Source organism: Lipotes vexillifer, unplaced genomic scaffold (genome assembly GCF_000442215.2).
Source record: "Lipotes vexillifer unplaced genomic scaffold, Lipotes_vexillifer_v1.1 scaffold860, whole genome shotgun sequence".
Classification (NCBI taxonomy): domain Eukaryota; kingdom Metazoa; phylum Chordata; class Mammalia; order Artiodactyla; family Lipotidae; genus Lipotes; species Lipotes vexillifer.
The window spans coordinates 153,702-170,775 of record NW_006789568.1 but is presented as its reverse complement, the minus strand read 5'-3'; the positions used below and the strand labels follow the sequence as shown (position 1 = coordinate 170,775).

The 17,074-nt window shown below is 38.0% G+C and overlaps 1 protein-coding gene across 1 annotated transcript in view; it reads right to left on the bottom strand.

The window, feature by feature from the left end:
* The window catches only part of CAB39 (calcium binding protein 39), a 50,963-nt gene extending 34,108 nt beyond the window's left edge, over positions 1-16,855 (bottom strand). Inside the window, exon 1 of the mRNA XM_007462738.1 lies at positions 16,646-16,855. Within this exon, the coding sequence (XP_007462800.1) occupies positions 16,646-16,855 (210 nt within the window). The remainder of the gene's footprint in view (positions 1-16,645) is intronic.
* Between the last annotated feature and the right edge of the window lie 219 nt (positions 16,856-17,074).

Below are 17,074 nucleotides of genomic sequence, written 5' to 3'. Positions count from 1 at the left end.
CTTCCCTGGTGGTGCAGTGGTTGAGAGTCCACCTGCCGATGCATGGGACACGGGTTCGTGCCCCGGTCCGGGAGGATCCCACATGCCGCGGTGCAGCTGGGCCGGGGAGCCATGGCTGCTGAGCCTGTGCGTCTGGAGCCTGTGCTCTGCAACGGGAGAGGCCACAACAGTGAGAGCCCCATGTACCGCAAAAAAAAAAAAAAAAAAAGCTATCCCACTGAACTGGTTAAATCATGGTGTCCCCATAAAATGGAAGATTATGGCAAGCTTTAAAAACAATTAAGTAGATCTATACTGACATGCAAAGATGTTAACATTAAAATTAAAAAACAGGGACTTCGCTGGTGGCGCAGTGGTTAAGAATCCGCCTGCCAATGTAGGGGACATGGGTGCGATCCCTGGTCCAAGAAGGTCCCACATGCTGCAGAGCAACTAAGCCTGTGCACCACAAGTACTGAGCCCGCATGCCTAGAGCCAGTGCTCTGCAATAAGAGAAGCTATCGCAATGAGAAGCCTGCACACCGCAACGAAGAGTAGCCCCCGCTCGCCACAACTAGAGAAAGCCACACGCAGCAACGAAGACACAACACAGCCAAAAATAAATAAATAAAATAAATAAATAAAATTTTTTTAAAAAATTAAAAAACAAACCAGGACCTAGAATAGCGTGACCTTGTGTTTAGTAACTTACCAGCCCCAGAAAGAGAGGGAGAGAGCTAGACTATGCATGAGAATCTGTGAGGATATCCCACTATCTTAACAGTAGTCATTTCATGTGGGAGTGGAATTAGGATGAGCTTTATTTTGCCTTTTATACTCTGTTGAATTTTCTGAATTTTTGGAATGAACATATTACTAAAACATAACACTTCATATAGATAGAAATATAGAAATCAATTAAAACTATGAGGCTTAATGAAGGAAGCACAGATCTCTTGCACACACATATACCCACACACACCCACGCTCCCACATTACCTACAGAGTGCTTACAGGGAAAGAGGGAGAAGCTGCAAATTTCGGCCTCCTCTCCCCTCACGTAATGATGTCAAACGAACAGGACTTCGTCAAAAAGATACTTAAGTAAAGAGAAAGAATCTGATGACTCTAAGGTTTTGAGCCAGAAAGGCAATATTTCTTAAACCAGTCAGTCAGGAAGAGAGAGACCAATTCTGGGGCAGAGAAAATGAATTTTTGAGTTGAATATGTTAAGTCTGAAGGGATGCCTCAGTATGGAATCACAATATCTTAAGTGTTGAAGAGATGGCAGAGGTCATCGAAATCAGTGGTTTTTAAGTGCTTTTGGGGGCCACTGATAATCACACTTCCTAATCCTGCTGCCATCATTTTTCAAAGTAAAGATCTTGTGTAGAACCCTAATATACAAATAAGGATAAGGTAAAATTGAAAAAGTGGATGAAGGGAGAAAGAACACCTGAAACCATGGCCTGCCTGCTTCTCCAGAGCAACCTTTGCACGTTTGTGGAACATTAAGTTTAAAAGCAAAACAAGAATATTAATTACTCAGCCATAAAAAAGAATGAAATAATGCCATTTGCAGCAACATGGATGGACCTAGAGATTATCATACTAAGTGAAGTAAGACAGAGAAAGACAAATATCATATGATGTCACTTCTATGTGGAATCTAAAAAAATGATATAAATGAACTTATTTACAAAACAGAAACAGACTCACAGACACAGAAAACAAACTTAATGGTCACCAAAGGGGACAGTGCGGGGAAGGGAAGAGCAATAAGTTGGGAGTTTGGGATTAACACGTACACACTACTATATATAAAACAGATAAACAACAAGGATCTACTGTCTACCATAGGGAACTATGTTCAATATCTTGTAATAACCTATAATGGAAAAGAATCTGAAAAAGAATATACACACATATATATATCTGAGTCACTCTGCTGTACACCTGAAACTAACACAACATTGTAAATTAACTAGACTTCAATTTTTAAAAATGGGTAAAAAAAAAAAAAACCCTTAAAAAACAAGGCAAAACAAACACAGAACAACACTTTTCTTGCACACCACATCCCCGATTTCTAATGAAATAAGAATCCTGCTATAATCTATCTCATCAAAAGTATCTAATCAGGACTTCTCTGGTGGCACAGTGGTTAAGAATCCACTTGCCAGTGCAGGGGATACAGGTTCGAGTCCTGGTCCGGGAAGATCCCACATGCCGCAGAGCAACTAAGCCCGTGCGCCACAACTACTGAGCCTGTGCTCTAGAGCCCGCACGCCATAACTACTGAAGCCTGCAAGCCTAGAGCCTGTGCTCCCCGACAAGAGAAGCCACTGCAATGAGAAGCCCGCACGCTGCAACCAAGATGCAACGCAGTCAAAAATAAATAAATAAAATTTTAAAAGAAGTATCTTATCAAGTTTCGTTAGATATGTAGGTAGCTCTCTTTTTGTGGGTCATATCGTCTTTGTCACAACTACTCAACTCTGCCACTGCAGCCGGAGAACAGCCACAGACCATGTGTCAATGAATGGGTATGGCTGTGTTCCAACAGAACTTTATTTACAAAATCAAGTAATGGGCTGACCTGGGCCACAGTTTATTCACTCATGCTCTGAAAGGAAAGGAAGGAAAGGCCAAAGGATATGTAGAAGGAAAGGCCAAAGGATATGTGAACCTGAAGTTAAATGTGGACACCCATCAAATCCTTTCAATCCTCCCTCAGAAATCTAGTCTCACATCTTGCTTCTCCTCCTTACCCTTAAGCTTTCCTTGTCATCAGAGTCCTCTTACCAAGTTAATCTTTTGCCATTATGTCCATCTTTACAACACTTCCAATCTCACCCCATCTCTGACTTTGAAACATTACTAGTGGGAATGTAATGGGAAAGAGGTTGGTGGGTTTCTTATAAAACTAAACATGGGGCTTCCCTGGTGGTGCAGTGGTTGCGAGTCCGCCTGCCGATACAGGGGACACGGGTTCGTGTCCCGGTCCGGGAGGATCCCGCATGCCGCGGAACAGCTGGGCCCGTGAGCCATGGCCGCTGAGCCTGCGCGTCCAGAGCCTGTGCTCCGCAGCGGGAGAGGCCACAGCAGTGAGAGGCCCATGTACCACACACACAAAAAAACTAAACATGATCTTACCCAAGAATTGTACTCTTGGGCATTTATCCTACAGAAAGGAAAACTTATGCTCACACAAAACCTGTATGAAAATGTTCATAGTAGCTTTATTTGTAATAGCCCAAACTGGAAACACTCTAGATGTCCTTCAAAGGGTGAATGGTTAAACATTTACCCTATGTACACACTATGGTACATTCATGGAATGGAATACTACTCAGCAATCAAAAGTAATTATTGATATTCACAACTACTTGCACAGATATATGGGGATTAAGCTGAATGGGCAAAAAAGCCAATCTCAAAATGTTACATACTATAGGATTCTATTTACAAAACATTCTTGAAATAACAAAATTATAGGTTGGGAGAACAGATTAGTGGTTGCCAGCAAGGCTTAGAGATGGGAGAGAGGAGATGGGTATGGCTATAACGGGATAGCAGGAGGGGGCCTTGCGGTTATGGAAGAGCTCTGCATCTTGATTGTGGTAGTGGTTACACGTGTGATAAAACTGCACAGAGCTACACACATACACTCACAAAACTGTAAAGCTGGTGAAATGTGAATAAGGCCTGTGGACTACACTAATGTCAACTTCCTGGTCTTGATACTGTATATAGTTATGTAAGATGTTGACACTGAGGGAAACTGGGTGTAAGGTACATGGGATCGCCCTGTATACTTTTTTGCACCTTCCTGTGAATTAAAAATTATCTAACAATAAAGATTTAAAACAAAGCAGGACAACAACAACAACCACAGATTTCTTCAGCTCCCTCAGTCTATCTTTAGGTTGTATATAAGGTGCTTTTCAATCTACCACAATCTACATCTCTAGCTTCACTTCCTACCATTCTCCTCTAGTAACTCCTATAGTCACCCTAAACTTGTCACTGTTTTCTGGATATGCCATGCTTTAGTCTGTTTCACATTCTGTTCCCTCTCACTCTCTGCCTGCCAAACACCTTTAAACCACTTCAAATGTCACCTAATGCTATCTAATGTACCCGTCTCTGACAGAGGTAGTAACTGCTTTATCCTCTTGGTTCCCACAGAATTTCACTCATACCTCCAAGTATCTCTACACTACGCTGTTTTACATACCTATTTCCTCTACTAGATTATAAACTCCTTAAGAACAGGGACAAAACTTGATCCACGTGTCCATCTATCTGCCCACATATATATAAGGGCACTAAAATGTCTATGGATTCAATCAAGTTGGGAATCTTCTGCAAAAGATGACAATGGAAGTGATGACAGTAATTACTCCTATTGTTATCTTTTGCAAAAAAAAAAACTGTCCTGCTAACTACTGTAAGGATGGAGCTCAGCATAAGAAAACATAATTCAAATGCAAATCATTCTTTATAGTCATCTTTTCTAGAAACAATTTTGAAATGATTAAGCAGAATTTTCCTTGCTTCTGTTCCCTATTAGTTTACACAATCAAGTGTATAATTTACACGTAACTTATAATTTACACGTAACTAATTATTATTATTGAGAAATGCCTCAAAGAACCCAGATTTTTTGAGGAGGAGGGGGCTTAAATCATTTATTATTTTGTCTTATATTCTTCTCTTTTTTTGAGTTTCTTTATACCCACTTTTTTTTTTTTAACATCTTTATTGGAGTATAATTGCTTTACAATGGTGTGTTAGTTTCTGCTTTATAACAAAGTGAATCAGTTATACATACACATATGTTCCCATATCTCTCCCCTCTTTCATCTCCCTCCCTCCCACCCTCCCTATCCCACTATACCCACTCTTTAGCAAAAGAATCATTTTAAACAAAGTCCTCTAAATATATATCAATCTATTTTATTGCCTTAAATATTCATTCTCAAAAAGGGATTAGATGATCTCATTTAAAAAAGGAAGTTCTTAAAGTAAATTAAGATAAAGGATGTGAGATGGAATCTAAAAGTAAACTGAGAAATATTGCTGGTGCCAAATACTTAATAATGAGACCAATTCTATTATCATATTAATTTCTAAATTAAAAAAAAAAAATCCTACACACATATGTGTCTCTCCACTAAAGAAAATGTCTGAGTATACTAAGCTGAAAGATCATGGACTAAAAAAAAACCTATTAATAACCTTCTGGTGTCAAAGATTACTCTAAACAAGTTTAGTAACCATGAGTCACTGTTAAATGGCTATGCTATGAAAAGGCTATTCCCTTCCCCCCTCTTAAATATGCCAGCAAACTTACTCCTCTCATGAAATGAGTGAATATAGCTATTCAACACTGTGAACACATGCATTCACAGTGATGAAGGGAACCAAGGATAAGCTGAACAAGGCAGCTATACCTTCTTTACATAGCATGCAGTGGGCAGAGTGTGTAACCAGTCATTATGTATGCAGATCTATGGGGCTGTCAGCAATGAAAGAACAAATTCCACTCCACCCCACTCCCATGCCCCAATTACCTAAAAATAGGGATGGTAAGATAAACCGTGTTTTCTAAAAGTATAAGGAAAGTAGTTTTCAAATTCTCTTTAAAAGGTATGGCACAGTTCCTAAGGGAGTAATCTATTTGTATTATAGACAAGTCTTAATATGGCAACTGTGTACCATACAGAACAAGTAAAAACATCAACACACTACAAAGAAAGAAACACTCAAACGTTATATTTATCATTTTGTCTACAAGATCACAAGAAATGAATGAGAAAATGCCCATGGATATAATGAATAAAGCAAAAACAGACAAAATTTTACCATGGGTTTGGCAGAGCTAGGAGTGAATACCACCTCCGATTCTAATATAACAGGTGTTCTAGGAAACAAGAGCTTTCTTCATGTGGATCGTGAGAATAATAACAACAAATAATTCTACCTCAAAATAAGACGGAGGCCTATTCTCTACAAATGCACCTTGCAAAATATGGCGTTGGATATAACAATGTGTTAGAAGACTTAGGTCTTCTAAAAGACCTAAGTGACCACCTAGCCCACACCAATACACATCCAGAAACAGGAACCTTGCGATCTCCCATGGAAGCCAACTTCTACTTATTATTTTCCCTAATATCAGGATGAAATTGGACTCCCTGTTTTTCCTCCACTCACGGGGCCTTAATTCTATCTCCTGTCACTGTCTGGAAGCTTCCCTTATCTGATATTAGATGATCCCCTAAAAACATTTTACTAAGAGCTCTAGGGCTCAAATTTTATTCTTTCTCTACATCACATCTCCAGTTCATTCAACTGTTTCTTACGGCAGAACTTTGAATTTCTGTACTAACCTGGTCACTCCCCTCTCAATACACTCTGGTTTCTCTACATCCTCAAATATGGACTTATCTACACAGAGTAGAAGATGATCACTTTGAATTTAATGTTTTTCTATTATTGCAACCTAGGTTTTCAATAGTCTTTTTTAGGTGTTTTATTACATGATCTATTTATTCTCAGGGCAAACATCTGTGGTTTCTAAGCCACCTATATCTCAGTTGGTACACGGATAGTCTTTTTCTCTCTTCATTGAGTTATAATTAACATACAACAAAGCACACATATTTAAAAGAGTACAATTTGATAACTTTGGTCTTTTGTACACACCTCTGAAGCCCTCGAGACAGTGAACATGCCCATCACCACCATGATTCCACTGTAATCCCCTCATACCACCAACCCCACTCTAACCCTCCACATACATCCCTGCCAACCCCAAAGCAATCACTGATCTGTTTTCTGTCATTATGGCTATTCATAGAGTTTTGTATAAACAGAATCATACATTACATACTCCTTTTTTTTTTTTTAATAAAGTCGCTGTGTTTTATTTATTTATTTATTCATTTATTTTTTTGCGGTACGTGGGCCTCTCACTGTTGTGGCCTCTCCCGTTGGGGAGCACAGGCTCCGTGGCCGTGGCTCACGGGCCTAGCCGCTCCGCAGTATGTGGGATCCTCCCGGACTGGGGCACGAACCCATGTCCCCTGCATCGGCAGGCGGACTCTCAACCACTGCGCCACCAGGGAAGCCCCATTATGTACTCTTTATAGTCTGGTTTCTTTCACTTAACACAATTATTTTGAGATTCATTCATGTTGTTGTGTACAGCAGTAGTTCATTCCTTTTTATTGCTGAGTAGTATTCTATTCTATGGATGTGTCACAACTGGTTTATTCACAGACCTGGGCCATTTCCTGTTTTGGATATTCCAAATAAAGTTGCTATGAACATTTATGTAGAAGTCTTTGTATGGACATATATTTCTTGTTCTCTTGGGTAAATACCTAGGAGTGAAATGGCTAGATAAGAAACGGCCAAACTTTGTTCCAAAGTGGTTGTATTATCTTACATTCCCACCAGCAGTTCCAGTTGCTCTGCATAACCACCAGCATTTGATATAGCCAGTATTTTCAATTTTAGCCATTCTGATAGGTATGAAGTGGTATCTCATCGTAGCTTTACTTTGCAATTTCCTAAGATTAATATCTTTTCAAGTGCTTATCTGAAATCTGTGTATCAGCTTTGGTGAACTGTATACTTAATCCATTTTTTTTTTTTTAGTGGATTGTTTGTTTTCTTTTTGAGATTTCTTCACATATTCTCAATGTAATCTTTTATCAAATATATGCTTTGCAAAAATTTTCCTCAGTCTGTGACATGTCTTTTCATTCTTTCAACAGTGTCTTCTGAAGAGTTGAAGGTTTTAGTGTTGGTGAATTCCAATTTATTATTTTTTTCTTTTACTGAGTATGCTTTTGGTGTCATATCTAAGAATTCTTTGCCTATCCCAAGGTCATGAAGATTTTTCTCCTGTTCTCTATAAGCTTTATAATTTTAGGTTTTACATTTAGCTGTGTGATCCATTTTGAATCAATTTTTGTATATGGTATGAGGCATGGGTCCAACATATTTTTTGCACGTGGCTATCAAATTGTTTCAGCGCCAATTGTTGAAACTACTTTCCTTTCTCCACTGAACTGCATTCTCACCTTTGTCAAAAATTGTCCATACATGTGTAGGTTTCTTTCTGGATTCTCTATTCTGTTCTACTGATCTATTTGTCTATCTAATATGTCTTTATGTTGATATCACACTACTTTGATTACTCCAGCTTTATAATTCTTGAAATCAGATGGTGTGAACCCTCCAACTTTTTGTTCCAAGCTGTTTTGTTCTAGGTCTTTTGCATTTCCATATATATTTTAGAACCAACTTGTCAATTTCTATTAAAAAGTCCGCTGGGATCACAATGAAGTTATAAATCATTTGGGAGGGAACTGACATTTTAGCAATATTGAGTCTTCCAACCCATGAATAAGGTGTATCTCTCGCTTACTAAGGTCTTTCATTCTCTTAGCAATATTTTGTAGTTTTTAGTGTGCAGGTCTTTCATTTCTTTTGTCAGAGTATCTCTAAGTGTTTCATATTTTTTGATGCTATTCCAAATGATACTCTTAAATTTCAACTTTGGTTTTGTCATTGCTACTATAGAGAAATACAATTGCTCTTTGTATATCAATATTATAACCTGTAACCTTGCTAAACTCATACAGTAACTCAACTACATTTTTTGTAGATTCCTTCAGCATTTCTGAGTAGGTGATCATGTCGTCAATAGTTTTTACTTCTTTCTTTCCATGCCTTTTATTTCTTTTTCTTGCCTGACTGCATAGTCTGCAATCTCCAAGTACAAAGTTGAATTAGAAGAGGTGAAAGTGGACATTCCTGTCTTATTAGTGATCTTAGAGATAAATGAGCCTTTCGCCATTACGTATAATGCTACCCGTAGGATTTTTTTTAACATCTTTATTGGAGTATAACTGCTTTACAATGGTGTTAGTTTCTGCTTTATAACAAGTGAATCAGCTGTATTATACATATACATATATCCCCATATCACCTCCATCTTGCGTCTCCCTCCCACCCTCCCTATCCTATCCCTCTAGGTGGTCACAAAGCCCAGAGCTGAACTCCCTGTGCTATGCACCTACTTCCCACTAGCTATTTTACATTTGGTAGTGTATGTATGTCCATGCCACTCTCTCACTTCATCCCAGCTTACCTTTCCCACTCCCACTGTCCTCAAGTCCATTCTCTACCCATAGGGTTTTTATAGATGCCCTTTACTAGGTCAAGGAAGTTCTCTTCTATCCTAGTTTGCAGAGTTTTTATCAGGAATGCTAAAATTTGGTTTAGAATTTTTGTGTCTATGTTCATGAGGAATATTAGTCTATCGTTTTCTTGTAATGTCTTTGATTTGGGTATCAGGATAATCGTGGACTCATAGAATGAGTTAAGAACTATTCCTTCCTCATAAATTTTCTGGAAAAGTGTGTGTAGAAATTGTGTTATATTTCCCTTAAATGTTTGGTAGAAATCTCTAGTGAAGCCATCTGTGCCTAGATTTTTCTTTGTGGGAAGATTATTAACTAAATCTTGAATTACTTTAATAGATACAGGGCTATTAAGGTTATCTATTTTTTTCTTGAGTGAGCTTGAGCCATTTGTGTCTTTCAAGGAATTTGCCTATTTCATCTGAGTTGTCAAATTTATGGGAAAATAGTTGTTCATAATATTTCCTTATTACCCTTTTAATACCTGTAGAATCTGTAGTGATGTCAGCTCTCTTATTCCAGATATTGGTAATTGTTTTTTTCTCCTGATGAGTCTTAGCTAGATTTTATCAATTTTATTCAACTTCTGATAGAACCAGTTTTGGTTTTATTGTTTTCTCTGGCTTTTATTTAACTAATTTCTGCTTTGATCTTTATTTATGTCCTTTCTCTTTACTTTATAATTTGCTCTCCTTTTTCTACTTTCTTAAGGTAGAAGCTGAGACCTTTCTTCTTTTCTATCATATCCATTTGGTGCTATAAAATTTCTGAGTAATGCTTTAGCAACATCTCACTAGCTCTGATATGTTTTTATTCCACTCAAATAACTTTGATCCATGAATTATTTGTAAGTATGATATTTAGTTTCCAAATATTTTGGAATATTTCCAAGGCTCTTTCTGTTACTGATGTCTAATTTAATTCCATTGTGATCACAGGTATATGTCACATACATTTAGCCTTTTACTAGCTGATTTTCTGCCTACTTCTTCTATCAGTCATTGAGATTGGGGTACTGAAATCTCCAATTATAACTGTGGATTTGATTGTTTCATCTTCTAGTTTTATCAGTTTTTGCTTTATTTTAAAGCTGTTATTAGGTGCATAAACATTTAAGATTGTTATGTCCCTTGGATTAACTGACCCCTATTTTATCATGAAATAACTATCCTGGATAATATTCTTTGCTCTGAAATCTATTTTTGTCTGATATTAATAGAGCCCCTCCAGTTTTCTTTCGACAAGTGTTAACATGGTATATCTTTCTCCATCCTTTTACTTGTAACCTAATTGTGTCATTGTCACTTTAAGTGCATTTCTTGTAGGCACATATAGTTAGGATTTTTTCTTTTTTTTTTTAACCATTTTTTTTTTGGCGGTATGCGGGCCTCTCACTGTTGTGGCCTCTACCATTGCGGAGCACAGGCTCCAGACGCGCAGGCTCAGCGGCCATGGCTCACAGGCCTAGCTGCTCTGCGGCACATGGGATCCTCCCGGACCGGGGCACGAACCCGTGTCCCCTGCATCGGTAGGCGGACTCTCAACCACTGCGCCACCAGGAAAGCCCTAACCATTTTTAAAAATCAAAATATAGTTCATTTACAAAGTTGTGTTAGTTTCAGGTGTAGAGCAAAGTGATTCAGTTATACATATATATAATATTCTTTTTCAGATTCTTTTCCATTATAGGTTATTATAAGATATTGAATACAGTTCCCTGTGCTATACAGTAGATTCCTGTTGTTTATCTGTTTTATATATAGCAATGTGTGTATGTTAATCCCAAACTCCTAATTTATCCCTGCTATACACCCCCTTTGGTAACCATGAATTTTTTTTCTATGTTTGTGAGTCTACTTCTGTTTTGTAAATAAGTTCATTTATATCCTTTTTTTTTTAGATTTCACGTAAGTGATATCATATGGTATTTGTCTTTCTCTGTCTGACTTACTTCACGTAATATGATAATCTCTAGGTCCATCCAGATAGGACTTTTTTGTCCAACCTGACAATCTCTGCCTTTTAATTGGGGTGTTCAGACCATCTATACTTAATGTGATTACTGATATGGTACATTTGAGTTTATCATCTTGCTCTTTGTTTTCCATTTGTTCCATCTGTTCCTTAAAGCCATTTTTCCCTCTTTTTCTGCCTTCTTTTGGTTTAATCAAATATTTTTAGTAATTATGTTGTATTTTCTCCTTTGGTATCTCATCTGTTTAGACCCTAGTACACAGCTATACTTTTATCTGTACTGCATTTTATCAGTTACAATCATGTCCTTCCTCCAACTCCTGCCCCACTACCCCCAGCTAACTGACCCTTCTTTGCTGCCTGATTTAGTCACCTGTAGAGTTTTCTATCCTTCTCCAATTTTTATCATTCACAAGCTCTGCTAATTAAACCTTTTAATTCTCCTCAGATAAATCAGTGACAATTAAAGTTGGGGACAGTATCCTACAACAGATCACCAAAACCCTGCCTAGGTGCTCAGAGTAATCCACTAATCAGATCCACTGGGTATAATTATTCATCCAATCAGGAAAAGTGTCCACTAAGCATCCTGAATTACAGGGGAAGATAATTAATAAACACAAAACTATATGGAAGATACTAGGACCAACAGGGTAGATCTCTTGAGAAGGGTCATTTATCTCACTATTTCTGTGGGTGGTAGCACTACAAGGGAATGAGATATTTGGTCACCATCATAAAGTTCAGAAGATATCTGGCTGGGATACCCTCCTATTGGTCATAAACTCAACATACAAATTATTGCAACATTCTCAGTAATACATGTTTTATCCTATTCAGTAGAAATTAAGAGTTTAGAAGAGTTACCTTGACAGAAGTATGTTAACTCTGTATTCCATTTTCAATAAATAAAAAATAATTATTGAGCTGTCTTTGGAAGGCTTATGTTCTAAAAGAGGGAAGAACTAGTAAAAACAAACAAACAAAAATCATTAAGTATATTAAAGGTGTTAAGTGATACACAGAAAACCAGAGCAAGACCGGGGGTAACAGGAATGCCGGGGACTAGGCTGCATTTTAAATAGGGGGTTGGGTGAAAAGTGACATTTGAGCAAAGACTTGAAGGCAATAAGGGACTTAGCCAAGCAGAGAGTTGGGGAAAGAACATTCTAGGTAAAGGGGACAGCCCAATGCAAAACCCATAAGGCAGGAGTGTGACTGAAGTACACAAGGAAAAGCAAGCCAATGGGGGGGGAATACTAGGAGAAGGGACCACTGAGGTCACGGGCCTGACTGACCAGGGCAAGGGTGGGCATTTATTTTTTGGTAAAAGCATCAGACAGGAAATATTTTAAGCTTTATAGGCCACATAAAGTCTCTGTTGCATAATCTTCTTTGCTTTTTAAACCAACCTTTTAGAAATGTAAAAACCATTCTTAGCTCATGAGCCTTACAAAAACAGGCCTCGGCAGGATTTGACCTGTAGAACTTAGTTCAGCCCTTGTAAGGATTTTGACTTTTACTCTAAGGGAAATATTATTTGACTCATGTTTTGAAAGAATCACTATGGTTGTGGAAAGGCAAGGGAGAAGAATACAGCAGTAATCCGGAGCAAAGATAATGGTAGCTCAGACCCAGGTGGTGACTAAGAAAACGGGGTGAAGTGGTCATTAGAGTCTGGCTTTTTAACAACCCCCTTCCCCCCTGCAATAAAGTGGATGTATTTGCTCATGAATTGGATCTGGGAAGTGTGAAAGGAGTCATGAATGACTCAAGACTTTTGGCCTGAACAACTAGAAGGATGGCGTATCATTAACCATGATTGGAAAGACTGTGAGTGGATGTGTGAAATGTGTGTTTTGCTTCAAAACAAAGTAGAATTCATATTCCTTAAATTCCAGCACAACTTTGTAGCTACTTTATTAACTCTTCCACAACTTCAGAATCATTTTTTGTCAAGGTACAAAAAGATCCTGCTGTGATTTGAATGGAACTGCTTTAAGCTTAAAAATTAATTTGATAAGAAATGGCATCTTAACTATATTCCATCCAATAACATGGACCAAGTATTCTTTTGTACCTCTGAATAAGATTTTATAGTTCTCTTCATATAGGTTCTGCATACTTCCTGATGAAAGTATTCCCAGACACCTTACTTTTTTGTTGTTGCTACTGTAAATAAAATACTTTTTTTAAAAAAATTACAATTTCTAGATCGTCTTGATGGTATTTAGGGAAGCTATGCATTTTGTATTTAGCTGCCCTAGTGAACTCTCATTTTCACACTGATTCTCTTGTGTTTTGTAAAGATATATGAATATCTCAACATTGTAATTTCCCCTCTTTATTTTAAATAGCTGTGTTTTTTATTTCTAAACTGTTTCTTTATGCATTGCCTAGAATTTCCAGAACAACTCTAGATAAAAAGTCATAGCAAGCACCCTGGTTTTAATGGGACTACATTCAAGTTTTCAGTCTTAAGTATGATGTCGAAGTTGCTTCTCATGGTTTTTAATTTAGAGGTTATATTTTCATCTTTCCATTGTTTTCAGGTCTCATTCCCTCTTCACCATTTGCATTAGTGCTACTTCCTTCTGAATCTTGATAAGCCAGTGGAATCAGAAAGTTCAGGGTTTTCCTCCCTATTTCTAATCTATTTCAGGATAAGTAATTTGCACTGATTGCTCCTCAATCTTCAGAGTTGTCCCCTTCCTTTGAAATAAAATTTATTTTTCATAAATTCAACTAATATTCTTTGCTTTAAATTTAGCAGGATGTCTATTCTTGCTTAGGTTTAGAGCAGGAATTCTCAACCTCTGTGTTACCAAAAAAGGTTCCCTGAGACCCTTTCAAGGGGTCCATGAGGTCAAAACTGCTTTCATATCAATGTAAACACATAATTTGCCTTTTTCCACTGTTGCCATTTGCACTGATGGTGTTGACCTCTAGCCTGAGTCAAGGCAGTGACAACAAACTGTAGTAGTTATCGTTGTAGTTTTCATCATCATGCACTCGGCTTCAAAAAACTGTTTCACGGGCTTCCGTGGTGGCGCAGTGGTTGGGAGTCCACCTGCCGATGCAGGGGACACGGGTTCGTGCCCCGGTCTGGGAGGATCCCGCATGCCGCGGAGCGGTCTGGGCCCGTGAGCCACGGCTGCTGAGCCTGCGTGTCTGGTGCCTGTGCTCCGCAGCGGGAGAGGCCACAACAGTGAGAGGCCCGCGTAACGAAAAAAAAACAAAAAAACTGTTTCACTTAAGAGTGTCATGAGAAAGCAGGAAAAAAAATTCATTTTATTAAACTTTGACCTGAGTATACATACAACTTTTTAACACTTGGTGTGATAAATAGGAAGTACACATAAAGCACCTTCTGCCTCTTACTGAAGTATGACTGCTTGTCTTGAAGAAAAGTACTTGTATGATAATGTTTGAGCTATGAGCTGAACAAACTATTTTCTTTATGGAACATCACTTTTCCTTGAAAGAAAAACTGACAAATTATTCCGGCTTGTATATTTGGCAGACATTTTCTCAAAAATAAACAAAGTGAACCTGTCTCCTTAAGGAAAACAACCAACGGACAGTATTTGTTGCCAGATTTGAATTTTGAAATTTGAATACAACATAAGTAAGTTTGACCACTTTCCAAAACTTATACTTTTCTGATGAGATCACAGTGGTGGTATTTTAAAATGTGAATTTTTGATATTGAATAATGTGTCAACATTTGGAAGATGTATGTAACTCAGTGATCCAATATTTTCTAAATGACCAGTGCATGTTACAAAGTCATGCATGGATAAAGGACCTTTTCAAAGTACTGAGTACAAAAAGTTCATTTATACAGTTTGAGTCTATTACAACCAAGAAACTATCAACTGTTGAATTTTGCTGTGGTATCAAAAATATTCAAAATTATCTGAAAGGCTATTAAAATACTCTCTTTTCCAATTACACATCTGTATGAGGCCAGATTTTCTTCATATACTTCAACCAAAATAACATAACAGCCATCTTTAAAAAAAGAAGTTAGTTTCATCATATTATTAACATTTATCTACATCTCTTACTAAGGTACGCAAGAAACTGTCTAGAATTTCCATGGAAGATCTGAAGTAAAGTTGAATTATAGAAAATTTCACTAACTGTAGATTACTTCCAATGACAGAAAGATACAACTAAATAGCCTATAATTACAAATCTTAATCCCACGAGTGCGAAATTCCTTTCTCTATAAGAATACAGGTAAACCACAGTCTTAGACTTAAAAAGATGGTAGAAATTAAGCAGTTTAAGTGTCAACTCAAAACAAAAAACAAGCTGCTAAAATAAAAGATAGGATGGAAAATCCTGTTCCAATCAAAACACTCATCCAATGAATCATCAGGCATCCAGCCCATGGGAGACAGGTACTGTGGAGGGCACAGGTGGGCCAGAAATGACACATGGGTCAAAGAGCTCAAGGTCTAGTAAGGAAGACAAAAATATGACACAAATAAAATCATGTTGAAGATGGCAGCACTCCTGCCATTTCCAAAGGAGGTGGCCAAATGGTAGATTCATTTTAGAGTGTAAGGGTAAGGCCGGGAGAGGGAATATTCTGGGAAGCCATACGGGAAAAAGAAATGAATTGCGTGGTTCTGAAAAATGGATGGGGGCTGAGGGGAAAATGGTGCAGGGGTGAAAACAAGACAAAGACAGTATGGCTAATTGTTTGCTATTAATTGCTTTCAATGAACAGAGACAAGCTGAGATTGTTATACAGAAAAAGGCAGAAAGGGGTTGAAATTCACCTAGAGAAGTACAGGCCAGGTCACAAAGGGTCTCGTGTGCTAGTGAGAAGGCTGAACTGAAGGTTTAAAGCAGGGGAGATATTTCAGAAAGAACCCTAAAGAGGCTACTGCTAAGGTCCATAAGAAAGGTCATGAGGATTTTCGTGAAGTAGGAATGGAAGTCCTACTACATAACCCCCCCACATAAACCCCTTAGGAAGTCGGGGTTCATACTATTTATTGAAAGATGATTTTGGGGGGGGGTACAGACTGGTATGAAAGTCAGGTTTTGGACTGTGGTGACTGGGTAGAAGAAGATACTTGTCATGGATCCAGAGAAACACAGAAAGCAAATCAGGAGCGGTTCTCTCCCTAAGAGGACTACCAGTGGAAACACTGATTTCAGAAATGACATAAACTACATCAACAATGAAAAAAGAAAACCCCGAAATTTAAATAAACTTGAAAACCTCAAATGAAAAACTGAGAAAAAGTCAAAAATGTATTTGTTAGATGGCAGTACAGGAGAAAACACGTGGTGTTTAAGCACCAGCAAATGCCACTTTAGGACTAAATTTTAAAAACCCCAAATAAACCCAAATTGGGATTTACTGATTTTTAGAATCACCTCATAACTTGTCTTACATTTGCTCCTAATCAAAAGATTAAAAATATAAAATAAAGCCAAATACATACCTTTTCTGCTTTTTTGTCAGAAATGTCTTGCTTTTCCAGCACGGCCATGCTCTCCTTCAGGTTCTTCACTATATCTGCAGGAGATTTGTGAGATTTTCCAAATGGGAACGGCATGGCGGCAGCGACCGGCGCCTCACTGCGCTCTGCCTGCTTCACCTGGGGACACAGCACATGGTACAAGTGAGAAAAAGTGAGGTGGATAGAAGACATACTTTCTAAACCCTAATCTGAGAAGAAAAACAGTGTTTGAGAAAGTTACTTTACATCGCTTTCAAAATCAGTACTAGGAAACCCACAAATATATAAGAAATGATAATAAAATTACAGAACACTTTGTACTTTTCAAAATACCTTTTTAATCCCCTGCTCTCCTAACCACCCATTTGAGGAGGAACATGATGGTGCTGATGATGGAGGGTAACTAGCACT